Source organism: Micromesistius poutassou, assembly GCF_964030765.1.
Source record: "Micromesistius poutassou genome assembly, chromosome: 14".
NCBI classification, from domain to species: domain Eukaryota; kingdom Metazoa; phylum Chordata; class Actinopteri; order Gadiformes; family Gadidae; genus Micromesistius; species Micromesistius poutassou.
This window is the reverse complement of record NC_140284.1, coordinates 8,347,956-8,374,119: the sequence shown is the minus strand read 5'-3', so window position 1 is coordinate 8,374,119 and position 26,164 is coordinate 8,347,956. Positions and strand designations below refer to the sequence as shown.

General features: G+C 47.3%; 1 protein-coding gene across 2 annotated transcripts in view; it reads left to right on the top strand.

Moving 5' to 3' along the window:
- Window positions 1-21,414, top strand: part of LOC311358084 (disintegrin and metalloproteinase domain-containing protein 23-like) — a 28,787-nt gene extending 7,373 nt beyond the window's left edge. The window contains exons 5-26 of one of the 2 annotated variants that reach the window (XM_084478077.1): window positions 1,569-1,651; window positions 1,779-1,842; window positions 2,286-2,358; window positions 2,973-3,079; window positions 3,752-3,817; window positions 4,121-4,189; window positions 5,169-5,335; window positions 5,735-5,819; window positions 5,995-6,082; window positions 6,227-6,275; window positions 8,599-8,698; window positions 9,212-9,283; window positions 9,758-9,844; window positions 10,096-10,176; window positions 11,541-11,591; window positions 11,813-11,876; window positions 14,778-14,883; window positions 15,219-15,338; window positions 15,633-15,801; window positions 16,207-16,318; window positions 18,198-18,288; window positions 21,100-21,414. In XM_084478077.1, the coding sequence (XP_084334203.1) occupies window positions 1,569-1,651; window positions 1,779-1,842; window positions 2,286-2,358; window positions 2,973-3,079; window positions 3,752-3,817; window positions 4,121-4,189; window positions 5,169-5,335; window positions 5,735-5,819; window positions 5,995-6,082; window positions 6,227-6,275; window positions 8,599-8,698; window positions 9,212-9,283; window positions 9,758-9,844; window positions 10,096-10,176; window positions 11,541-11,591; window positions 11,813-11,876; window positions 14,778-14,883; window positions 15,219-15,338; window positions 15,633-15,801; window positions 16,207-16,318; window positions 18,198-18,288; window positions 21,100-21,145 (1,950 nt within the window). In that variant the 3' untranslated portion in view covers window positions 21,146-21,414. The remainder of the gene's footprint in view (window positions 1-1,568; window positions 1,652-1,778; window positions 1,843-2,285; window positions 2,359-2,972; window positions 3,080-3,751; window positions 3,818-4,120; window positions 4,190-5,168; window positions 5,336-5,734; window positions 5,820-5,994; window positions 6,083-6,226; window positions 6,276-8,598; window positions 8,699-9,211; window positions 9,284-9,757; window positions 9,845-10,095; window positions 10,177-11,540; window positions 11,592-11,812; window positions 11,877-14,777; window positions 14,884-15,218; window positions 15,339-15,632; window positions 15,802-16,206; window positions 16,319-18,197; window positions 18,289-21,099) is intronic. The other variant, XM_084478078.1, reaches the window with a different exon arrangement.
- The last annotated feature ends 4,750 nt before the right edge of the window (window positions 21,415-26,164 follow it).

Genomic DNA, 26,164 nt, shown 5'->3' with positions numbered 1-26,164 from the left:
TGTATGTTGTTAAGTTTAAAAAGCTTAGTATTCTTCAAGTTGTTATACGGCCACCCCATCTTTTAACCAGTGTTACCTAGTTCCCCTTTGTTGACCTGTTCACTGGGTTGAACCGGTCACAAGGTCACACTTATCCATACCAGAGACATTCCTGTATGTCAACATGCCCCTCACATGATGGATGGACAAACCCATCGAGGTGAGACTCGGTTACAAGGCTCTGTGAAACGGTATTCTGGGCTCACTCTGCTACAGAGAGAGACTCGGGTATGCATACATCCAGATAGGTTTAGTGTCTACAACTATTGTGTTATTTTTTGCAGTTAGAAGTCTCATCTGTCCTAAACGCAATATCTCATAAAGAAATTGCCACGACAACAGACAGGATCGATAGGTAGATACAGATTGATACATGGATGGATGCGTGGCTGTAAAGAGACACAGTACAGATAGATGCCGGGAGGGGCAGAGAGAGGCTGCGCGGGGGGCTGGGTGGGCTGGGCTGAGAGGAGCGGGGACTGGGCGGGGCAGGCAGGGCCGAGGGGAGAGGCTGAGCGGGGACTGGGCGGGGCTGGGCTGAGCTTGGTTAGACTACTGTGAGAGGCTGAGCATGGGCTGTGCAGGCGGGGCCGAGGTGAGAGGCTAAGGGGGGGTGGGGGGGGGGGGTTGAGCTGGACTAGGCTTTGAGATGCTGAGCAGTGCTGGGCTGAGCTGGGCTGACTCAGCAGGGCCTCTGCTCCCCTGCAGCCTCCCCGCTGCCTCAGACCCACGTCACGTGACACCGGAGAGCGATAGCAGCACTCTGCAGTAGCAATGCAGCGTGGGATGGCCGAGAGACACAGAGCGTGGCGAGAGAGGGAGAGGGAGAGAGGGAGGGAGAGAGAGGAAGGAAGGGGGGAAAGGGAGGGGTGAGAGAGAGAGATAGAGTGAGTGATAGAGAGATAGGTGAGGGAGGGTGGAGAGAGAGAGATAGAATGTCCTTTGCTCACCCGTGGTCTTACAGCTGAGTCACAGATGTGGCCGTGACTAAGTTATACACTGTTGTTCTCCTCCTGCTGTGACCAACATCAACACCACACGTTTGGCAAATAGAAATCTGCACATTCTGTGGCATGGCTGGTTACACTGAGAGGAACTTTATAAGATGGAAATGACAATGGCAATGTTGAGTCAAATGCTGTCTGTATGTCTGCTAATGTAAATATGATCGGTACGAAGACATTGTGTTCTACACTGGCTGTAGTACACAGTCAGTGTGGAACACAATGTCTCACTCATGTCTCTGCTGTGGTGTTGAAATAAGTGTCTGTGTGTGTGTGTGTGTGTGTGTGTGTGTGTTTTTGTCTGTGCTTTCGTGTGGCTCTGTGTGCATGTGTGTGTGTGTGTGTGTGTGTGTGTGGGTATGTGGGTGTATCTGTGCGTGCATGCTTGCGTGTGCATGTTTCTATGTGTGTGATTGTGTGTTTTTGTGTGTGTGTGTGTATGTGCGTGCATGTTTGTGTGTTTGCATGTGTGTGTGTGTTTGTGCGTTTGTTCCTGTGTGTGTGTGTGTGTGTGTGTGGCCTCAGGGCGGGGAGCACTGTTATTACCATGGGCAGCTGAGGGGGAACGACCAGTCTCATGTGGCCCTGTCTACCTGCAACGGGCTGCAGTAAGTATGACAACAGCCGCCTCCCCAACACCTGCCTGTAAATACAGTCCTCAGAACGCCTCAACCATGTCATCGACTTGATGTTGACCCCCTCTCTCCCCACTTCCTCCCATATCGTGCGTGACAGTGGGATGTTTGACGACGGCGTCTTCGTCTACCTCATCGAGCCCTTACAGCAGACCCATCCCATCGTGAGTAAAGCCCCCTCAGCGCGCGCTGACGTGTGTGTTGTGTAAGCCCTCTGCCCGCGCTGCTCAGCTATCATTTGGCCCGGGTCCAAGGCGACGCTGGAGGTTATCCGAGTCCCCAGCAGAAACGTCCTGCCCGCGAGGAGGGGGGGGGGGGGGGGGGGGGGGGGGGGGCTGGGGGAAAGCCAGTAACTCGGTGGGAGATAATAATGTCATTGTTCCTCTACGACATCGCGAGATTGTACCCCATAATAACACCGCAAAGAATGCATGCGTTAAATATTTTATATCCCTTTTCCCTTTGCTAGTCTGTTCCACTCAGCATTTTGTATCGGCCTATGAAAGCATTTTCCTCTCGGCCTTGACCTCCCTGTATCCACCCTTCCCCGCCCCATCCCAAGTCGCCCATCGTGGTGATGTGTGTGTCGCCGGTCTCGCCTCTGCAGGATACGGCTGCCAGGCCCCACACCCTGCGCAGAGCCCTCAGCCTCCACTGGAGCAGCGAGCCGCCAGCGCCAGGTAGGGCTGTGGCTCCTCCACATCCAGCTTACATAACCGTTATGCGTTTGTTCGCTACGGGCCATCGCACAGGACATAACATTGTTCGTCCAAAAGAAATCGCTGATTCGGCTTTGGGGATCACAGTCATGTGTTTGGCCTTCGCGTAATATGGGACACGTTGTGTGCGTGTGTTCTCAGTGTGTATATCGTGTATATAGTGTTATTAGTGTATATCCTGTGTGAGATTGGATTGTTAGTATGTGTCTCCATTAGGTTCTCATGGCGCTGCAGACGCACACTGTGTGCTTTGTGTGCTTTGTGTGCGTCGGCACTTTGAGATACGTTTGCTGGTCCTTTTATTTTCTGTATATAAAGCAGAAAAAATGCTGAAAACCCTGGTTTCAAACAGCTCTGTGCTGCTTTTATTCTCCATCTAGACAAGAGAGAGTGAGAGAGAGAGAGAGAGAGAGAGAGAACCAGATTCCAGGAATAACATTCCTGAACTTCTCATAGTCATTGTTGGGGACTGTTTTCCTCAGCGTCCGAGTGTGTGTGTGTGTGTGTGTGTGTGTGTCTGTGTCTGTGTGTGTGTGTGTCTGTCTGTGTGTGTGTGTCCGTGTGTCTGTCCACAGTGGTGGAGGAGGAGGAGGCGGGGCTGCACGAAGATGAGGGCGGTGCCTGGGACGTCCTCTCTGAGCTGGAAGACTTGTCCTGGCTGAAGCGCAGGAAAAAGAGAGCTGTAAGTGCAGAGTCTCCGGGATCCTCCACCCTCAGACAGATCAACAACAGAGTCTCCGGGCTCCTCCACCCTCAGACAGATCAACGACAGAGTCTCCCGGCTCCTCCACCCTCAGACAGATCAACAACAGAGTCCCTCAACGCTGGTTCCCCTGACTGCTCCTCAGGTTCTAGGTTCCTCTGATCCTTACTGGAGTAGAACTCAGTGTTTTCTTTATTATTATTATTATTATTATTATTATTATCATTTTGTGGACACTAATCAGAGGGCTATGGTGTCCTAGCTTTGTTGCTCCGTTTCTGCAGAGAAACCAGAGAATTCCTGTCCTAGGATTTCTCCGCGTGCCGCTATTCCTGGCCCATCGCAGCCAATCAACCGCCGGTTGACATCCACGCTCCCTGTGGATGCCATCAAATTAATAAACGTGACTTTCCACCTTGGAGCTTATCAGAAACATGCTCGGATGGGCTTTAAAGGGAACGGAGAAGGAGGAGGCAAGGAGCAGAGCTGTTTATTTCCAGGTTTAGAGGAGGCTAGCTGGAAATAGAAAGCGTGCAAATGTTGTGTATAAGCAGAAGAACACCTGCTCCAGCAGACTCCAGCGGCCGGCTGGACTGGGTCCTTCACGTCCGGGGAGGTTGCTGTTTACATCGGTGGTTTCTGTGTTTGCAGATGCCGCGCAACATATTTGAGGAGATCAAGTATTTGGAGATCATGATTGTCAGCGACCACAGCATGGTATGTGTTGGGCAAGATGAGTCACCACAACAAAACCCTCCTGCCCTGCAGTGACTCACGGCATGACTCAAGCACAACATCATATAAACACCAGTCTTATTATTAAATGGGATCCGTTAGTTGTATTATCAGGTTAGGATTAAAACGTTGTTGCTAACCGAATCCACATTCATTCATATTATCCTCGTCTAGTTTGCCCACTAGAGGGAGCAGTGGTTAGTTTTGCACATTTTTCAAAGCATGGCCCTCAAACACACGGTCTCCCCCTATAATAAACACCCCTCGTTGTGCTCTGGTTTGCAGTACAAACGCTACAAGAACAAACAACACACCAGAAACTTCGCCAAGTCCGTGGTTAACCTCGTGGATGCCGTGAGTATCCCTCCTCCGTCACGTTTTGGTCGCTCTGTCAATTTTAGTTTCCATCACGCACACGCCGGGCCCAATGTGTGCAGTGTCCGTGTGCGCGCCGGTCGTGTGTGCGACCTCTGCCCGCCCGTCTACCCTGAGTCACTGTTGATCTGGGCTGTTGTTACGCGTTGTGTGTTCAGTCGAAAAATCCCCCTTGTTCCGTCCCGCCCTCCGCGTGTGACGGCCCCGCGTCCCCTCAGCCCCGGGCAGAATGGAATCACACCAGCGTGTGTTGTGTACTGTGTGCTCTGGCCCATGGGCCCTCGTCTACTGTCTGTCCCTTCCTCTCCTAATCCCTTCCCCTCTCTCTATTCTTCTCTCTCTTTCTCTCTGTATATCTCTCTTCCCCTCTCTCTATTCTTCTCTCTCTTTCTCTCTGTATATCGCTCTTCCTCTCTCTCTATCTTCCCCTCCCTTTCTCTCTTAACCTCTTCCTCTTCTCTATACTTCTCTCTTTCTCTCTGTATATCTCTCTTCCTCTCGCTCTATCTTTCCCTCTCTTTCTCTCCTAACCTCTTCCTCTTCTCTATACTTCTCTATTGTTCTCTCTGTATATTCAATTGCAATGATTTAATTCAAAGGAGCTTTATTGGTGTGGAAAATAAACATTTGCAATGCAAGGAAAAATATCAAAGTCCTACAAGAGGTTAAACAACTAAGTGGAATGTCTATTATCAGGACTAAGAACTAAGTATGAGTACAGAACTCTGCCACTCTTTCTGTCTTGTGCTGACTCTTGCTCTGTATCGTATCTATCCCATCTCTGTCTCTTTGTCCCCCTATCTACCTCCTGCCCTTTTCCTCTTTTATTCCGTCCTTTCTCCTCCACCTCCCTCTCTCTCACCCCCTCATATCACCCATATTTATTTACATTCCTTCCTAAATCTTTTCTCTCCATATCTGTCTCCCCTCCCTCCCCCCTCCCTCTTTGCGACGGCAGATCTTCAAAGAGCATCTGCACACGCGCGTGGTGCTGGTTGCCGCGGAGATCTGGACGGACAAGGACCAGATCCCGATCAGCGTGAAGCCCCTGGAGATGCTGCGGGATTTCTCCAAGTACCGGCAGCAGAGCATCAAGCACCATGCAGACGCCGTGCACCTCTTCTCGTGAGTCTGAGGAACTGAAAGACCACAAATCACGTCACAAGTTACAGTCCTCCTTATGTATATTATTATGAGTTATAGTGCCGATGCTGTCATCATCAGAATCTTGACAAAGAACATTTCTACTGTAGCTGTGATGACCTCTTCACCAGCGGGGACACAACAGGGGGGGGGGACACACCAGCGGGGACACAACCGCATTGGACATCAAACAATACAATATTATTTCACACTGTTCTCGAACCCATGTGTACCTCCAGAAACACTGTGGTGGGGATTTACAGCCAAAGATTGTAACAATTAATGTGTGTGGTGTGTGTGTGTGTGTGTGTGTGTGTGTGTGCGTGCGTGCGTGCGGGGGGTGTGTGTGCATGTGTGTGTGTGTGTCTCTCGTGTCCTCAGCAACGTGACCTTCCACTACCGCCGCAGCAGCGTGGCGTACTTCGGGGGCATGTGCTCTGTGAGCCGCGGCGTCGGGGTCAACGAGGTGGGTCCAAACACACACACACACACACACACACACACACACACAGACACACACACACACACACATATGCAAACACACATGCACGCACAAACACACACACACACACACGCATATTGGATGTGTGCTCAAGGTATGGTGGTAAATAGGGCAACATGTGTGTGATGTGAACCAACAGTATGGATCCACCTGGTCCATGGCACTGTCTCTGTCCCAGAGCCTGGCCCAGAACCTGGGCATCCAGTGGGACCCCACCGCCAGGAGAAGTATACACCTCTCTCTCTCTCTCTCTCTCTCTCTCTCTCTCTCTCTCTCTCTCTCTCTCTCTCTCTCTCTCTCTCTCTCTCTCTCTCTCTCTCTCTCTCCCCCCCTCCGTTCCCCTAACCTCTCCTTTGTCTTTGTGTTCCCAGAGGAGTGTGGCTGTGATTCGTGGCCCGGGTGCATAATGGAAGACACAGGGTACGTCCATGTCTATATAGAAATATACATACACACACACACACACACACACACACAGATCAGGACGATTCAAACATCCTTTGCGGTCGGCCTGCGCCCTCCTGCTGATAATGGAGAAGCCTTCCCATGCATAGACATAATAAAGAATAGACACCGCATCGACCGCTACTGCCTACTGGCACTGACGAGCCGTGGGGCCGCCATCTTGGACCGGTCGACCGCTCCATTCAGAGTAATCTGTTTGGCAGGTGCAATGAACTGTCTGTCAGTGCATTTAATTAATCACACCTCAATGAATACCAATGAATACCAAGCTGATTTTCACGGGGGGGGGGGGTTTGCCACAAAGGTCATACATGTAGCTATGATACAGGACACATGGTTCGGCTTGTTTTAATATTCATAGTGGGCTTATTAGTAATAGAATATTCTGATATATGATATAAAGTGACCAGATGTCCGAGATCAAATCTGGGAACATAATCTGCGAAAGGGGGAAAAAACATTAAAAAACATTTATAGTTTGACTAGCAATCTGAAATAGAAAACCAAATGTTGTGTCTTCAAAAACAAAAAGGGGACCGGGTAGTCTTTGCTGTATTCAGCCAGGGACAGGCAACCAAAAACGGGGATGTCTGGTCACCCTATGATATGTGATGCAGGCTATGATAGGTATTTAGCAAATCACAAACCGCAAATCAAAAATGATAGAGAAGCAGAAACAGATAGGGGCAGTAAAGTCAGCTATTTTAATAAGTTGAAGAAACAACATATGATTAGGCTATATATAAATATATACATAGCCTACATAAACAATATATGAATACATTACATATCTTATATATAAACACATTAAGGTTTTTGTATGAGCTAAAACTCCTAAAAGAGGACTGCACAACCAATGACAACAAGTCAGAATGATGGTTGTCGATGCCAAACTGTGTCTCTTCCTGAAAAGTAATCCCCCGCCCGAGCCCTGTTTGCGATGGTCCGCCAATTTGAGCAGGAATATGCTGCACATTGCTCTGGCATCTTGTGTCTTCTGCTGCTACGCAACAAGAGTATCCGGTCCAAGATGGCGGTCGCATTTCTTGCACCCAGCAGCCAATGTGGCGTCTACTCTTTATTATGTCTATGTTCCCATGACCTTGTGTTGTGGGAAGGAAATGTCTCTGAGGTCATTTCCTTGGTTTGTCTCGAGACTGGGGGGGGGGGGGGCGTAGCTCCAGACTTTAGGGGGTCAGAGGGCACTTCAGCCTGAGGATGGATGTGTCTGATACCTTGAGCACACGGATGTTAAGGATGTTATTCTTTAATCTAGAGTCACATTCAGGACAGGAGTCACATGTTCTCCTGTCTCCTCTAGTCTAAAACACGTTCTCCTGTCTGTAGTCTAACACACTTTCTCCTGTCTCCTCTGTAGTCTAACACACGTTCTCCTGTCTCCTCTGTAGTCTAACACACGTTCTCCTGTCTCTAGTCTAACACACGTTCTCCTGTCTCCTCTGTAGTCTAACACACGTTCTCCTGTCTCTAGTCTAACACACATTGTTCTGTCTCTAGTCTAACACACGTTCTCCTGTGTTCTCTGTAGTCTAACACATGTTCTCCTGTCTCTAGTCTAACACACGTTGTCCTGTATCCTCTGTAGTCTAACACATGTTCTCCTGTCTGTAGTCTAACACACGTTCTCCTGTCTGTAGTCTAACACACGTTCTCCTGTCTGTAGTCTAACACACGTTCTCCTGTCTCTAGTCTAACACACGTTCTCCTGTCTCCTCTGTAGTCTAACACATGTTCTCCTGTCTCTAGTCTAACACACGTTGTCCTGTATCCTCTGTAGTCTAACACATGTTCTCCTGTCTGTAGTCTAACACACGTTCTCCTGTCTGTAGTCTAACACACGTTCTCCTGTCTGTAGTCTAACACACGTTCTCCTGTCTCTAGTCTAACACACGTTCTCCTGTCTCCTCTGTAGTCTAACACACGTTCTCCTGTCTCCTCTGTAGTCTAACACACGTTCTCCTGTCTCCTCTGTAGTCTAACACACGTTCTCCTGTCTGTATTCTAACACACGTTCTCCTGTCTGTAGTCTAACACACGTTGTCCTGTATCCTCTGTAGTCTAACACATGTTCTCCTGTCTCTAGTCTAACACACGTTGTCCTGTATCCTCTGTAGTCTAACACACGTTCTCCTGTCTGTAGTCTAACACATGTTCTCCTGTCTCTAGTCTAACACACGTTGTCCTGTATCCTCTCTAGTCTAACACACGTTGTCCTGTATCCTCTGGAGTCTAACACACGTTGTCCTGTATCCTGCAGGGTCCAACACACGCGGAAGTTCTCCAAGTGCAGCCTCAATGACTACAAGGAGTTCCTCCTGAAAGGTGGAGGCTCGTGTCTGTTCAACAGGCCCACCAAGGTGAGGGATGCCCCATGCCGCAGGAATGAGGGTGGGGGTTGGACGTGGTAGTGATGGTGGTGCTGGTGGTGGTGGTGTTGGTGGTGGTGGGGGTGGTGGTTTTGGTGGTGGTGGTGGTGATGGTGTTGGTGCAGTAGTGATGGTGGTGGTGTAAGTGGTGGTGATGATGGTGGTGGTGGTGGTGGTGCAGTGGTGGTGGTGTTTCTTCAGTGCTATGCCAGGCGTGCTGTGCAGTGGTGGTGGAGGTGGTGGAGGTGGTGGTGCAGTGGTGGTGGTGGTGGTGCAGTGGTGGTTGTGGTGTTTCTTCAGTGCTATGCCAGGCATGCCGTGCAGTGGTGGTGGAGGTGGCGGTGGTGGTGGTAGTGGTGGTGGTGTTAGTGGTGGTGATGATGGTGGTGTTTCTTCAGTGCTATGCCAGGCATGCCGGGCTGTGGTGCTGGAGGTGGTGGTGGTGGTGGTGTTTCTTCAGTGCTATGCCAGGCGTGCCATGCAGTAATCCCTGTCTGTCTGCAGCTCTTTGAGGCCACAGAGTGCGGCAACGGCTTTGTGGAGGTGGGGGAGGAGTGCGACTGTGGATCCAGACCCGTGAGTCTTCTCTTTTCACTTACTATTCACACATTTTGTCCGTTATTCAGGTGTGGGGGGGGGGGGGGGATCTTTGATTCATTACTTTGAAATCAGTAGAGTGACCACTCTTCCATACAAAGAAAGAAGAGAAGCCGAAAAAAGGGTTTGCTTTAAAACCGGGAAACAAAACAGCTAACATGTCTCATCTAGATATTACCAAGTGGAACTGGAAACCATTGCATCCATTGTCAAGACCATTGTATTAGTACAGCTTAATCCCAGTGACAGTCTCAATGGGGTAGGGGGTATAGCAGACGGTGAAGGGGGGTATAGCAGAGGGTGGAAGGGTGATGGCTGTTTTCTTCCTATCAGGGTTTTCATGAGGTTCTTCCAGGCCCTTCTGGGGCCTTAGGGTTAGCGGTACGGACAACACGTCTGAGCTGCCTGTTGACTAGAGACTGACTTTCCCCCTTTCTCCTCTTCCTCCCCCAGGAGTGCTACAAGGAGTGCTGCAAGAAGTGCTCTCTGGCCAACGGGGCCCACTGCAGTGACGGGCCCTGCTGCAACAACACCTGTCTGGTGAGGACCAATCAGCTTTCAGCCTTTCATTCATAACAACATTGGCACTCAGAATGGGCTGAGCCTCCAGAGCCGTCCTCCAAGGTGGACTGTTTACGTCTTACCTGCCGTTCTCTGAGCTCAAAGTTTAAACTCCTTCTTGGCTTGTGAATGCCCACCTAGCATCATCATGTGTCCCTTCATCATCTTCACTCCCACTCTTATGATGTCATGTATAATGTGTCTGTGTGTGTGTGTGTGTGTGTGCTCAGTTCTACCCACGAGGTTACAGCTGTCGCTACGCGGTCAACGACTGTGACATCTCAGAGACCTGCTCTGGGGACTCAGGACAGGTACAACTGGTTAACACCTGGTTTACACCTGGTTTACACCAAGTTTACACCTGGTTTAAACCTCAACACCTAGTTAACACTTTAACACCTGGTTTACACCTCAACACTTAGTTAACACCTGGTTTACACCTCAACACGTAGTTAACTTGAATTTCCCCTTGGGGATCAATAAAAGTATCTATCTATCTATCTATCTATCTATTTCCACTGACTGACGGCTCTGTAAATGACTGCCTTGTTCAGTTGATTTATTTTAGATTCCCTCAGCATCTGTTTTAGTGAAATTTTTTAGTCTATATTTACCCTTGACGCTTCTTATGCTAATGGGTAAGGAATTCCACTGACTGACGGCTCTGTAAATGACTGCCTTGTTCAGTTGATTTATTTTCGGCTGTGGGAGGTCAAAACAGCCTTTTCTGACCAGTCTATTCATAAGTCATATGTGCCTTGAGCCTGTCTGAACAAGCTGTTCTGAAAAAAAATTGGGTTTCCTATCAACAACGGCTATCTATCTATCTATCTATCTATCTATCTATCTATCTAACACCTAGTTAACGCCTGGTTCACTTTATTTTAAGATATTGTGTGTAGATAAGCAGTGTGATTAATCCTGTCTTGGACAACGCCCCTTAACTGTGGTATAATGAACGTATACCACTGACTGAATTGATCTATTGCTTTTATAAAACGGTTACGTAAGTATGGCGAAATGAAAGTCAGAAAAGCATTTTTTTTTTATGAATACAAAAAAGTAGTCCCTCCTGGCTGCCGGCAAAGTGTACGGCGGTTGCTATGCAACACACTGTAGCGTCCTTCAGAGAGAAGGCTAGAGACGGTAGCTCGGTTCGCCGGCAATTGTGAGCGAAAAGTGAGTTTTAGAACTGACAATATGCAATACATAATAATTTTACAAGTTTACAAGTACATCAAGCATAGAGAGTCAATCCTGTTGTGTAGATTCCCTCAGCATCTGTTTTAGTGAAATTTTTTAGTCTATATTTACCCTTGACGCTTCTTATGCTAATGGGTAAGGAATTCCACTGACTGACGGCTCTGTAAATGACTGCCTTGTTCAGTTGATTTATTTTCGGCTGTGGGAGGTCAAAACAGCCTTTTCTGACCAGTCTAGTCATAAGTCATATGTGCCTTGAGCCTGTCTGAACAAGCTGTTCTGAAAAAAAATTGGGTTTCCTATCAACAACGGCTATCTATCTATCTATCTATCTATCTATCTATCTATCTATCTATCTATCTATCTATCTATCTAACACCTAGTTAACGCCTGGTTCACTTTATTTTAAGATATTGTGTGTAGATAAGCAGTGTGATTAATCCTGTCTTTTCTCCTTATCTCCTCATTGTAGTGTCCTCCTAATCTCCACAAACAAGACGGCTACAACTGCCATCTGAACCAGGTAGAGCTCACACCGGACCGCCGCGGTCACATGGGTCGCCTCGCTATGAAACAGGAAGGGGCGGTATCCTCAGTACCGCAGTATCTCCTTTCTCTGAATCTCTTCCCTTTCTCTGAAATTCTCTTGAAATTCTCTCTCTCTCTCTCTCTCTCTCTCTCTCTCTCTCTCTCTCTCTCTCTCTCTCTCTCTCTCTCTCTCTCTCTCTCTCTCTCTCTCTGCAGGGACGCTGCTACAGCGGGGAGTGCAAGACGAGGGAGAACCAGTGTAAATACATTTGGGGGACAAGTATGTTGTTTGTTTATCTCCATTCACCCATTCAGTTCCATGGTGGCACAGGTAGGAGGACCTCCTCCTAGCTGAAGACCCAGGAAGGAAGACCGTGGGCTTGGACCTCCTACTGGGTCCTCCTAGCTGAAGACCCAGGTAGGAGGCCCGTGGGCTTGGACCTCCTACTGGGTCCTCCTAGCTGAAGACCCAGGTAGGAGGCCCGTGGGCGGGGCCCTCCTACTGGGTCCTCCTAGCTGAAGACCCAGGTAGGAGGACCGTGGGCTTGGACCTCCTACCCGAGGGCCATGAGGGATGGGTCTCTGCTTTGTCTGGAGCTCCTGGAGCCTCTACATGTACTGTGTGTGTAGCTCCTGGAGCCTCTATATGTACTGTGTGTGGAGGTCCTGTAGCCTCTATATGTACTGTGTGTGGAGGTCCTGTAGCCTCTACATGTTATGTTCAGTTCAGTTCAGTTCAGTTCAGTTTCAGTTTATTGTCCCCTAAGGGAAACTTGTCTTGCAGCCAGGTAACATACAGGTACAGTAGCACAACAGATAACACACACATACACACAAATAATAACACCAACTACTATAAGTAAAAAAACACTGTTACACTACTACTCATCTAGCGAATTGTGCAAATTTAGCAACCGTATTGCACTTGGAATAAAAGAGCTCCTTGTCCTGTTGAGCTTAAAACCAGGGACTCTAAATCTTCGGCCAGATGGAAGGACCTCGAATAAACAGTGAAGGGGATGGTTTACACTTAAGCAATAGATCACGACAGGCTGTGGTATACGGTCATTATACCACAGTTAAGGGGGTCGCCGTCCCGACGCGCAGCGGAGGGACGGACAACGCCCCTTAACTGTGGTATAATGAACGTATACCACTGACTGAATTGATCTATTGCTTTTATAAAACGGTTACGTAAGTATGGCGAAATGAAAGTCAGAAAAGCATTTTTTTTTTACGAATACAAAAAAGTAGTCCCTCCTGGCTGCCGGCAAAGTGTACGGCGGTTGCTATGCAACACACTGTAGCGTCCTTCAGAGAGAAGGCTAGAGACGGTAGCTCGGTTCGCCGGCAATTTAGCCTACTATCGAGCAGTTCACTCACCGTGTGCCTATTGCTTTACAACATCTCCACCCTCTCCAGCAATCAACATGTTTTTAGGCTTCAGTGAACTATGCTATTGCTTTTATATATAAATAAACAACAGTTCAAGTTAGGCGCGGAGTGATACTGAACTTTGTAAACTGAACGGGAGTCATAGCTGTGTGTATACGCTAAATATACAACAGTTGGGAACCAATCAGATCGCTTGATTTAAGCCACCCGTTTTATAAAGTCTAATATACCATTTGCCTTCCGCACAACCTGTTTCTCATAAATATTGGTCAAGGTGACCTGAGGACAACCAATCATCTTACCAGCCACCTTCACAATATGGCTGAGGTTGTTTTTATCCCTAAGGCTAATGCCCCCATACCAGGCAATAAAGGCAAAAGTAAGAACAGATTCAATAAAATATTTGTAAAACAAGGACAAGATAACCTTATCAACATTGAAGGAGTTAAGCTTCCGAAGGAAGTACAATCGCTGTTGTCCCTTTCTGCAGATCGCATCAGTGTTTATGTCAAATTTCAGTTTGTTGTCAATCACAGTTCCCAGATATTTATAATGGTCCACCAACTCTATGCTGCTTCCTTTTATATAAGTGGGTGGGGGAGAACCAGGTTGTTTTCTCCTAAAATCAATGACCATATCCTTGGTTTTAGAGGTGTTAAGCTGGAGAAAAGACCTGTCACACCAACTGACAAACTCATCAACCACCGGCCCATGCTGAGACTCATGTTTCTGCAGTAAACTAACAATGACTGTGTCATCAGCATATTTCAGGATGTGTCTATTACTATACTTGCTTCTACAATCGTTAGTGTAGAGGATGTATAGTAGAGGTGAAAGTACACAACCCTGGGGAGAGCCAGTGGAAGAGACACGCCTTTCAGAGAGACAACCATTTACCTTAACTCATTGTGTTCTGTTTGTTAAAAAATCCATAATCCACCTTACAAGATTAATCTCAATATTCAATTCTGACAATAATTTACTGAGTAAAACATGTGGCTGGATAGTATTAAAAGCAGAAGAAAAATCTAAGAACAAGAGAACAAGAGTCCTGGTGTGCACCAGGACCCTCTAAATGACTATACAGGAGATTTAATAGAGTAATCTGGGCATCCTCCACCCCCCTGCTAGCCCTGTATGCAAATTGCCCTGGGTCCAGGGCTCCACCCACCCTGAACAGCAGAAGCCTCTTTACAATCCTTTCAAATGACTTCATGACCAGTGAGGTCAGTGCCACTGGTCTGAAGTCATTTAATGTGTTTACAGAGTTGCCCTTTGCCACTGGAACTATGATAGACTCCTTCCAAGCCTTTGGGACCCTTCTCTGTTCCAAGGACATCTCAAAAATGTCAGCAAACACCCCACAAAGCTGTTCTGAACAGCACTTTAACAATCTCCCAGTAATCCCATCTGGTCCTGGACTCTTATTTACCTTATTTTTCTTAAATACGGATCTAACATCCTCCTGTGTGATTGAGAAAGGTGTGGACTTTACCTGAGCTTGCTCCTCAGTTCATTTCTTTAATTTATCAGAAAAGTCATGACTATCGAAACGTGAAAGAAAGGTGTTCAACGCTTCAGATAACTCGTTATCATTTTTATGCATTGGCAAATGGACCGGTTTCTTATGTGCTTTTTGAAAACCTATCATGTACTGTACTGTGTGTGGAGCTCCTGGAGCCTTCATCATGTACTGTGTGTGGAGCTTCTGGAGCCTTCATCATGTACTGTTGTGGAGGTCCTGGAGTGACTACATGTACCGTGTGTTCTTTGCTGTTTGGAGCAGAAGCCGGAGGTTCTGAGAAGTTCTGCTACGAGAAGCTGAACACAGAGGGCACGGAGAAGGGGAACTGTGGGCGGGACGGAGAGAAGTGGACCCCGTGTAGCAAGCAGTGAGTCACTAACCCTGGAATTACAAATGGAGTTATTTTACTACAGCCATTTTGAATTGCATCAAACAACAAACACAATATTATATTTATCATGGTCATCAAAAACTATTTTTACAGATAGAATAAACCAAATACATACCAAATAAAATATCCATACCAAATCTATCACTCAGTGTCAACTATAATTCTATTTATTAAGAATCACTTTAGTTCCTAACTGACAAATCTTTTCAGGATGGCACGCACCAGACACGCACCATTTTGTTTCATGTAACGTATTCCACAGAGGATTAAGATACGCCAGCTCAGAGAGTGTCTCTGTTCTGTGTCTGCAGTGATGTATTCTGTGGATACCTGCTATGTTCCAACGTCGGTCAGAATCCACGCATCGGCGTGCTGAAGGGAGAGATCACCCCCACCTCGTTCAACCACCAGGGGAGGCTGGTCGACTGCAGGTACCCTCCTCTCTCTCTCTCTCTATCACTCTACCTCCCTCTATCTCTCTCTACGTCCCTCTCTCTCTATCAATCAACCTCCCTCTATCTCTCTCTACCCCCCCTCTTCCTCCCTCTCTCTACCTCCCTCAATCTCTCCTTCAATCTCTCTCTCTCGCTCTTTCTGCCTCTCACTACCTCCCTCAATTTCTCCTTCAATCTCCCTCCCTCTCTCTCTCTCTCTCTCTCTCTCTCTCTCTCTCTCTCTCTCTCTCTCTCTCTCTCTCTCTCTCTCTCTGTGTGCTTGTGGTGCAGCGGTGGCCACGTCCTCCTGGACGACGAGACGGACCTGGGCTATGTGGAGGACGGCTCCCCCTGTGGCCCCTCCATGATGTGCCTTGACCACAAGTGTCTGCCCATCCAGTCGCTGAACGTCAGCACCTGCCCCGTCGGGCCCAACGCACAGGTGTGCTCCGCCCATGGGGTGAGCATACAAACACACACACACACACACACACACACACACACACACACACACAAACACACACACACACAAACACAAAAACACACACACAAACACACGCACACACACACACACACACACACACACACTCACAAGCACTCACACACAGAGGCAGACGGACGCACAAACAAACACAGGCCTAAAAACACGCATTCAAACACATTACGCGAACACAAACAAACACACACGCTCAAAGCGCTTAATGTGTGTTGGGAGAAAAGCTAAATTCTCCTCAGCGATGGAGTCACGTGACACGGCCCAACGGTGCCCCCTAGTGGCTGATCTCAGTAACACAGGCCCTCCAGTGGCCGGGGCAGGCTGCGCTCCTCCCTCACTCCACACCTGTGTGTGTGTCCCACTCTGCAGGTGTGTAACAACGAGGCCACCTGCACCTGCGACTCCACCTGGGCCGGCACGGACTGCAGCATGCCCGACCCCCCCAAAGAGCCCGAGGCCACGGAGGACGAAGGACCAAAGGGTTGGTTTCCTCCGCTTGCTCCGCCCGCCGCCTGTCTGCTCCCACATAGGCCCATGAGCAACCCCACCCACCCGACACCCATCCCATTCAGCCCACTGGTTTATCCACATTGCCAACATTGGAATATGTCCTATTGCAATATTGCAATGTTCCGTCCTCACACTCTGTATTATTATGTCTCGGCTGTAGATTGACCGAGGATTGAAAAGAGGCGGGAAAGGCGCCCTGACCCGCGTGGGCGAGGGCTCGTTCGCCCCGTTACCCTCTCAGGGGTCCGATCGGTCGTACATGAGGCGAGCAGGACACCTCCGTGATTAGCGCCCGCACACGCACACACACACACACACACACTGTGTATTGTGTTCACGTCATGGGTGTTAGCTCTGGGAAGCTAGCGATGCTAACGGGATTCAACAGGAAGTTAGCATAGTGGACAGACCGATGGCAGACACGCAGTCAGCCAGGTGAGCAGACAGACACAACAGAGAAACAGGCATGTGAGAAAACAGAGAGAGAGTTTGTATGTACAAGCAGTCAGGCAGACAGACCGCCTGTCTGACTGTTCGTACATGCCGACGGACGGACAGTCAGACAAACAGACAGACTGTCCGACATATAGATATACAGACAGACCAGCCTGTCAGTCAGAGAGCGGCGAGGTTGGTGTCCCCTCCTCCATCTCTTCCGGCATCGCCTGCTGTTGTGATGTTGTTGCCAGGGCGATGGAAATAACGCTGCTTTTCCCTCCACACAGCGAGCGGGGCCACAAACAGCCTGATAGGGGCGGTAGCAGGGACCGCTCTGGCCCTGGGGGTGATTTTTGGAGGAACGGGGTGGGGCATAGAGTAAGCACCTTCACCCTCTCACGGCTCTCCTCCTCCTCATGGTCCTGGTGCCTCGTGTGCGGGCGGTCCCGTGAGCCGGCCTGAGCCCGCGTGTGTGCGTCTCGGTGGCTTTGTGTTTCCCATGTGTTTCTCTTCTGGTGGTGACCATATAACCGTCATGTGATTGGTTGTTCTCAGTGTCGTGCAATTTGGTCAATGGATCCCTCCTCCTCCTCCTCCTCCTCCTCTCTTTCTCCCTCCCTCGCTCTCTCCCTCCCTCTTATTATTATATCCCTATTGTTGTTATTCCCCCTGATCTCCACAGCGTTCAGTATCCCTCCCCTTCCCTCTTCTCCTCCTCCTCCTCCTCCTCCTCCTCCTCCTCCTGGTCTTCATGTGGTGGTTCCTGTGATCCTCTTCCTTCTGGGGCATGTGGGGCAGTTAGATGTAGGAGACAGTCTGGTCTCTTAGTGTCCTTTAGCAGAAGGTCTTTAGCAGAAGGCCGACTCCTAAAGACACACACACACACACACACACACACACACACACACACACACACTAGACAATCACTAGACAAACACACACACCGGGGTCACTGGCAGTGCGTAGGAGACCGTTGCTTTGCCACGATCTGTAGTTCCCGATCGAACCGGAAAAAACGGTTTGGATAAAGTCGACACTTTACGACACGACTTCCAGTGACGTAGACCTGGTTCCCCCTTGCGATGGTTTCCAAAGCCCAGCGCCTCCGTCGCCCTAGAAGCCCAGGCCGGCGAGAGGCCCGACCGCATGCCCCCCGTCCGGCCCTCGTGACTCCACTGTGAACGGGGTTCTGTTGTTTCCTTGACCTATGATGTGTTTCCTGTCCATCTGTGTGGAGGTGGTCGTTGTTCAGCGTGTTGCGTGTTACCGATTGATGAGTGAGTAAGTACGGCAACTCATGTCTTCCCTCCCCCCCCCCCCCCCGCCCCCCCCCCCCCCATCCATCACCCCCTCCCCCTTCACCATTCCCCCCCCCCCCCCCCCCCCCGCCCCTCACCATAACCCTTCCACAGGTCCCAGTGCCACCAATCTAATTATCGGCTCCATCGCTGGGGCTATCCTGGTGGCGGCCATAGTGCTTGGTGGGACCGGATGGGGTTTTAAGTAAGCAACACGTCGCATGTCGTCTCCTGCCGTGACTCTAGCATCCCTGCTGCTTTCAGACACCAGCGTTTGAGCTCCTGCTACGGAATACAGGCCTAGGCGCACACACACACACACACACACGCACACACACCACACACGCACACATATGCACACACAGCCACGACTTCCCCAACACACACACACACACACAGACACACATACAGACACGAAACAGAGAGAACCCACACTGATATCTACAGTTTGGATTAGAATCACATAATAGTGAGGAGTAGGGAGCTCCCCTGAGGAGTGCTCTGAATCTCCCATCATATTTTCTACAAAAGGGTTCATTCCATCATACGGGAGACCTTTTGGTCTGCGTTAAAGCAACACAACTGTCCTAGGCAGTGTCCACAGGTGCTATAGCTGGATTGTACATAATATAGAGAGTTGGATCTAAAACTGATAAAGCTATCTTAGCTTGCCTTCCGAGGTGCGACTGAGGCGTGTTCCTCTGCAGCAGGACCTCAAACTGAAGGGCTGGGTAGAGCTCCGAGCTTGTATGCGCATGTTTAGCACTGAAGCTTCCGATGAGGATGTTTAGAAGCAGAGGAGATATTGCAACTTGTACCTAGAAGAGCCGACTGCCTCACCGATGTTCTGTATAAAATAAACAACAATGCCATGTTTACATTGTAATCTCCTTTTTCTGAAACGTGGAGCTACTCCCCATAGCTATAGCCCATTACAATTTCTGAATCTCTAGATTATCACCTTGGATCAATTCAACGTTACAGATTAGCTCATGACCTAACACCCCCTTCCCCCCACGCAGTGTTAGTCTGTTGTGTTGCGTACCAGGGGTGCTACACATTTGAAACACCAGAACAGCTCTTATCCGAACACTGACCTCTAACAGTAGCGCATGCCACTAAGCAACGCATCATGAAACGAAAAGAAACTAAAAAGAGACGGCGATAGAGAAATGGTTTCTTTTTGCATGCTGACTTGGTTGATTCCAAAATGGTCGGTTCACTGCACTACGGCTGAGCCCCACCCAGAAGGACTCGGTCCTGGGTCTTCATGCTCTTCACTGCCTTCATCACCATCCTCTTTTTCTCACCACGACACCACTGCTCGAGGGTGAGAGAGTGAGTGCAATGGTGAGAGAGAGAGAGAGATAGGTGAGAATGAGAGTGAGTGAGGGAGAGAGAGCGTGAGTGAGTGAGAGAAAAGGTGAGAGAGTAGGCGACAGAGAGAGGAAGTAAGACAGCGAATGTGAGAGAACGTGAGAGAGAGAGAGTGCAATGGCGAATGAGAAAAAATGCGAGAGAGAATGTTAGAGAGAGACAGAGGACGTGAAAAAAAGTGAGAGAACGTGAGAGCGAGAGAGAAAAACAACGAGAGAACATGTGAGAGAGAGAGAACGTAAGAGAGAGTGTGTGAGAGAAAAGGAGCTAGGACCATTTTGTCGGCCATTGCCTTTGCGCCATGGCCGGCCGCAGCCCCGCCTCCGAGGACCAGACTCTGCCCTCGAGCAGAGGAGGACTCTGGGAGCTGCTCCGCCCCCCCCTCCTCCACCTCCTCCTCCTCCTCCTTCCCACCCACACCAGCTGACATTGCTGCCTGCTTCACAGACCTGGTACAGACACAGCGCATTGCACTGCATGCCCCCCGCACAGCAGCACTAGTGGCAGCCTCCACGGCCTTCCTATTGGCCCATCAGGTGCATGACTGACTGATAGAGACGGCCCGCAACACGCCACAGTACGGGGAGGTTACCCATAACCCCTTGTTGTTGATGTTGTTGTTGTTGTTGTTCTGGTGCAATGGCCGTTGTGGTCCCCACTGTTGTGCTCGTGTCCGTGGGTTGCGGCTGCCTCTGTGGTTGTTGTATATATGTTGTGTATTTATATATATATATATATATATATGTATGTATTTATATATATATATATATATATATATATGCATACATATCTATTGTATATACCCTCTTTCCTTCCTCTTTAGAAGAACATTTATGTTGACTTTCTCCTCCCAGATGGTTGTGTCCCCTCGTCCAATGGTAACACAGATGTGTCGTGTGTTCATCTTGTGAAAGTACACACACCGATAGGATTGTCTGCAAGTGTGCATTTGAGCGGGAATCCTGCGGTTCTGTTAGAGATCCGGGAACACATGATACAACATTCTTACAAAGGATCATGTTTTCCAATCAAACCAGATCTCATCATATGTTCCCCATGGGAATATCGTGGGTAAATAGAGATTTTCAATTGAATTTCAATTGAATATCAATTTCTGATCATTTTGATGGATAGAAAAGGAATAGGACTTTTTTAAAGGAAAATTTAACTCCGGAAAATAATCTTTAGAGTTTAACATCCCCATTTAAATGTAGATTTCTTTTTTTTACAAATTACGTCACTTTGAAAGACAAAGCCCTCTGGATGCTTGCAGACATTGCTGGATCTTAAGGACAATCTTTAAATATTCTCATCGTCTTCCGATTTTCATAAACTATGTTACGCATAGTTTATGAAACTATGCGTAGTCACATAAACTATAAGACAATTAAAATCTCTAAATTATGTCAGGAATTAAATTTCAATTTATTTTCTATTAACTATCTAACTGTCCACTTATTAGCATAATGTAATTGTTTTAGTGTACGCATTCGACCGCACACCTGAAGAGATGAGAGTAGTTACTTTGTCCTAGTTAGGCTAGCTGTGACACACACACACACACACACACACACCAATGTGACCGTAACCGCTAACTATCTCTTTACCTGTCTTCTCTCCATCGCCACGACGACCGAAGGAACGTGAAGAAGAGGCGGTACGATCCCAACGCCTCGGCCATCTAAGCCCCACCTCCTCCTCCTCCTCCTCCTCCTTCTCCTCTTCCTCCTCCTCTGCCCGTCCCCTCGACAGGAGGTGGTGGCGCTAGTAGGGAGGGACCCTCCTCCCCCTCCCCCTCCTACTCTTCATCCTCAACGAGGATTCCCATTGGCTGGCTCGGGGCCAGCCGGACTGACCTTCGGCGTAAGATTTACTTGAAGTAAAAAAAACACACAAGAGGATAGAAGAAAAAGCGGACAATTTAACAAATTCCATGGTAGTGGCATAGAACTGCAGCCCCCCCCCCCCCCCCCCCACATCCCTCCCCTCCCTCCCCTCTCTCCCCTCCTTCACCCCTACTGAACCCAGTTCAACTAACGCTCCCCCAAAACCTGGTCTCCAGAGTGAACTCTTCCTCCTCCTCTTCCTCACCTCCTCCTCCTCCTCCTCCTCCCTAGTGCTGGTGCACTGGCATTCAGGCTGACTCCTCATCCACCACCACCACCACTCCTCCTCTCTCACCTGGCATGACCCCCCTCCGCACACACACACACACACACACACACCTCTCTGCTCCTCCTGCGCTACCCTTTGGCATGAGGGCGAGACTCTGCATGGCTACACGACGCAAGCGATTTACCGCAAACAAACGGACAAAAAATACAATTTATATATATATATATATATATGAATATATATCAAGGAGGAGGAGAGGGGAAAATAATATGAATCATGCGCCCGAGAGGAGATTGGCTTTTCATTAGTAAGTAAGTCCATCCAAAGTGCTAGATACTTCACTTATATAGGTGCCGTAGGTAAGGAGGCTAGGAGGCTAGGAGGCAGGCGATAGGGAGGGAACTCATACACTTATGAAAGGACACACACACATGTACTCACGCGTTGCCAGTCTGTAGAGCAAGGGGCGGCGGGAGGATCCTGTCTCGAGGTGACAACATGTCCCCAGGCTGAAGTGTTGCTTTCAGCTCAACCAGGCGTTACAGCTGGCGTGGACAAACAGAGAGGATTTGGAGTACACTTAAAACGCTGGAACAGAGGAAGTACAACATGTTACATGATGAGGGTCAGGGTCACAGTGAGTAGGATCCACAGAGAACAGCGAGGGGGGGCGGGGTGGAGATATCCGACATAAAGAGCCTTGGGCACTGACTACACAGACAGAGGTCAGGGGTCAGATTAATCAACCAATCCCCTTCTCTTCCTCACCAACATGTCCTTCCGATGGTAAGTCAAAAGCCAAAGAACCAATCACAGGAACGTATGGATGTTGACGCACGAAGAGCACTTTCCCCCCCGTCACCCTGTCCTCTCTCTCTCTCTCTCTCTCTCTCTCTCTCTCTCTCTCTCTCTCTCTCTCTCTCTCTGCTCCGTGTCTGTTTCCCCCCCCCCCCGCGGCGCCTCCCACAGGCTCCTGGACCAATGGGAGCCTGGCCAGGCGGGCGTTCACCTGGCCAATGGGGACAGACCTCATCTCCACCCCCCAACCTGTATACTGGCTTGGCCTTCTCGGGCCCTCATTAGATTCCTTATAGGGTTGAAGGTCCGCTCTAATGGTGGCCCCGCTGCATGCATTCACAATAGCGGGCTTAATGATTCTATATGGGAGTGTCCCGAATTCTGAATAATACGCTTCAAAAGATCGGTGCATGTCCACAAGGAAACATTTAACTTTTATTTACTATGCAAAGAAAGATATTGCACAAATGAATGGGTTAACGATATCGGTATACACATGGAAATACAAAAACCCTCTGCTAATTAGCTACACTTTTGTATTCAGCCATTTCCTCATCTTTTGTTTAGCTTTAACGTACTGAAAAACCGAATAGGAAATATGAATAATAATAATAACGATAAAAAAATAATGGATCCACATATGATTTAAAATCAACAGAGCATTCTTTTACATTTCTTGGATCGGAAAATCATGTCTGTGTGTTTCTCATCGAATGTGAATCCATTTTGAATCCGACACACTGATCCGGTCCTGAGCACACTCTGGCCTGAACAGCCCACAGGGGGAGGTCTTTGGGTCGCAGCCCAGCTGGTAGAGTTGGTGTGTTCCAGGAGCTGACACAGCACCTGCATTGTGTAAAATCTTCCATCTATTTACTCACAATCATCATTAACATCGTCATCATAACAATGTCCGTGTCACTGCATCATGTACAGTTGAACCAATGAATAAACCATGTATTTTAACCCTGTGGTCTCCCTTGGGCTTTTGAAATGCAATGCACGGGGAAACTGTACCTGGATAACTGAGTTTGGGACAAATTGTATCCTAAACTAATTATCTTCGTTGTTTAACACAATTATATTGAAATAATAATAAAGCTAAAAACCCTGAAGGCGGTATATACTTGTAGCTTCTAGTGAAGCAGTTTTTTTAACTCTATTTTTCTCTTCTGCCATATGCTATCTCAGATATGGACAGATTTTATCAGCTGAGACTAATCAATAACTGTTATACCTACTCATTCAATTGAATTACTATTATTATGTTAAACTCATTATTTGTATACAATATATATATATAGTATAGTATGAACAATATACTAATGATACTATTACTACAGTACTATTACTACTAATAGTACTACTATAATATTGTTTCTCATGCTCAGGCGCACAGAAAGACACTCCACTTCTACATGTTCCTATTTTACATAAAATAAATCTATACCTATTTAGATTTATCAACACCCCTGTGTATTTACAGTTCTTATTAACTCTAGGTTGTTTCAATATTAAAACAATATATTTTTATCTATATACAAGTATATCTTATTCATTGTGCTTTAAACACAAACAGATGTGGCGCATAGTGTATATGCAATAAATAAAATACGAAATGATATAAGGCACTTTCCATGATACAGTCTAGCTAGTCTATTCATTATTGTATCATTTTCATATTGGCAATAGTTTTGCATTGACAATGGTACATTAAAAAAATGTGAGACTTTAAAAACATTACATTTAACAGGACAACATGAGCAAGGGATACCAAATAATAGTATTTGCATATGCAGAGGTGGATTGCAGGCAAGTATATTGAGGACGACAAGATGCATGCTGCATTGGCCTGAGAATTTCTGAGTTCACCTAGCAACAAGTCGGACTAGGGTGTAGTCGGTAGGCTGAATGGATGGCTGACTGTCTTGTTATGTCAAGCTTCAAAATTAAACTTCAGTTATGGACTTGAAATAGTTTTAGTCGTTTTGTGTAGGCTATTGAACAAATGATTCAGAGATAAGAGGAGTGTTAAATATCACAGATGTCGTGCATATAGTGTCATGACACTCCAGTCAAAGTCAAAGTAGGCTATAGACTAAAATAAATGTATGTTTTCTTGGGTTTGAAAAAAGCTAATTAAGTCACGATAACCAATATATTCAAGATATGTTATCAAGAGTCAAGAGTTATCTTATAACAGGATGTAAAATTGCTCAAAATCATTGTTCAAAGTTAACCCTGATTAGAGATTATGGATCCCCCGTTGCAGTTGAAAACTTGATTGGTGAGGCATTAAATATGACCAAAAGTAACTAGTAATAGTACTCTGAGAAGGTTTTGAAAAGAGTACTTTGTAGGCTACTTGTACTTGAGAAAATTTTAACTACAATACTTGTACTTGGAATTTAGTAACATTTTAGTGATTAGTCAGTGTGATTAGTGATTAGTAATTAGCATTCATTGTAATTATCAGGCTATTTGATGATTAGTAATTAGCATTCATTGTAATTATTAGGCTATTTGACCCTGATACTTTGCAATAAACACTTATTATTTTCGGTGACATTACATTTTGTGTGAGAAAGTTAAATCTGAAAAACAACGCTATTCTCTGAAAGAAAAGCTTAATTTCGACCCCCTACTGAAACGTGTCCATCTGCGTCATCTGAACGCCGAGTGATGGAGAGACGCTCTCTTCAATTATAGATCCCCCCCTCGAGGAGAACAATGACGCACGGGACCGGCGCGCGGCTGACATTTCACTAAAAGCGCGGAGAGTACAATTAACACTGTTCAGACTGAATCCACGGCGGAGTGGGTTGCTCCAGATGTTCCGACTTCCACTGACACCCCCCCCCCCCCCCCCCCCCCCCCCCCCCGTCAACATTTACAACCGCGGACCCTGCTATAGGGTATGCATTACAAGATTGTACAGAATCTCACGCCAGCGAAAACGCAAAAGTTGGCAGCCCTGCTGACAGGATCAGGGAGACCAACTCCTCAACTCTGGGGGGGTCACATGACAGGGACATGACATGCCAGCTCTTCACATGATTGGCAGCTATTGTAGCCTATCCGATTCTTTTTTAGGTGCTTTGCTCATCGTAAAAAATCGAGGTAAAGTTTGAATGAGCTCAATGTATAGTAAGCCTACATGTACAGTAGGCTTATATACACTTTATCTGTACTTTGTATAAAGTAACATCAGGTTGCGATTGAGTTTATTTACGACTCATAAGTGAATAACTTATTTATGCTACATTAACATTCATTCTTAAACATAAATATAAGGCCTAAGAATTGAAATATTTCATTAATTCAAAATCACGTGGAACTGGTTCAGTTAAAAACTGATGGATAGAGGACATATCTCATATTGTTAGAGAACTGAGATAAAAAATAAATAAAACAGTGGAATAGATTGGAATGGAATAGGAAGAAACGTGACTTCTTGAGCTAAATCAGTAGTATATATAATATGATTTTATAATCAATCAGTAGTATATATATTATGATTTTATAGGACCCTAAAGAATTGTTCGACCGCCCCTTTATAGAGTCTGACGTCAACCTAAATCCCAACTCACTAACCAAACTGTGAATGAAAATCCTTCACCTGTTGCATCCGGAGAATCTGGTAAGTGTTGTCCTTGAGTTGTTTCAGACAGTCTGTGTTTTAATTTAATAGTTTGAGGCCCGTTTCTTGTATGCAGATAACCTTGTAGACTATTAGATAGGCCTTTAATAATCAATAATGCAAAGGCTAGATTCCAAATATTGATACATTT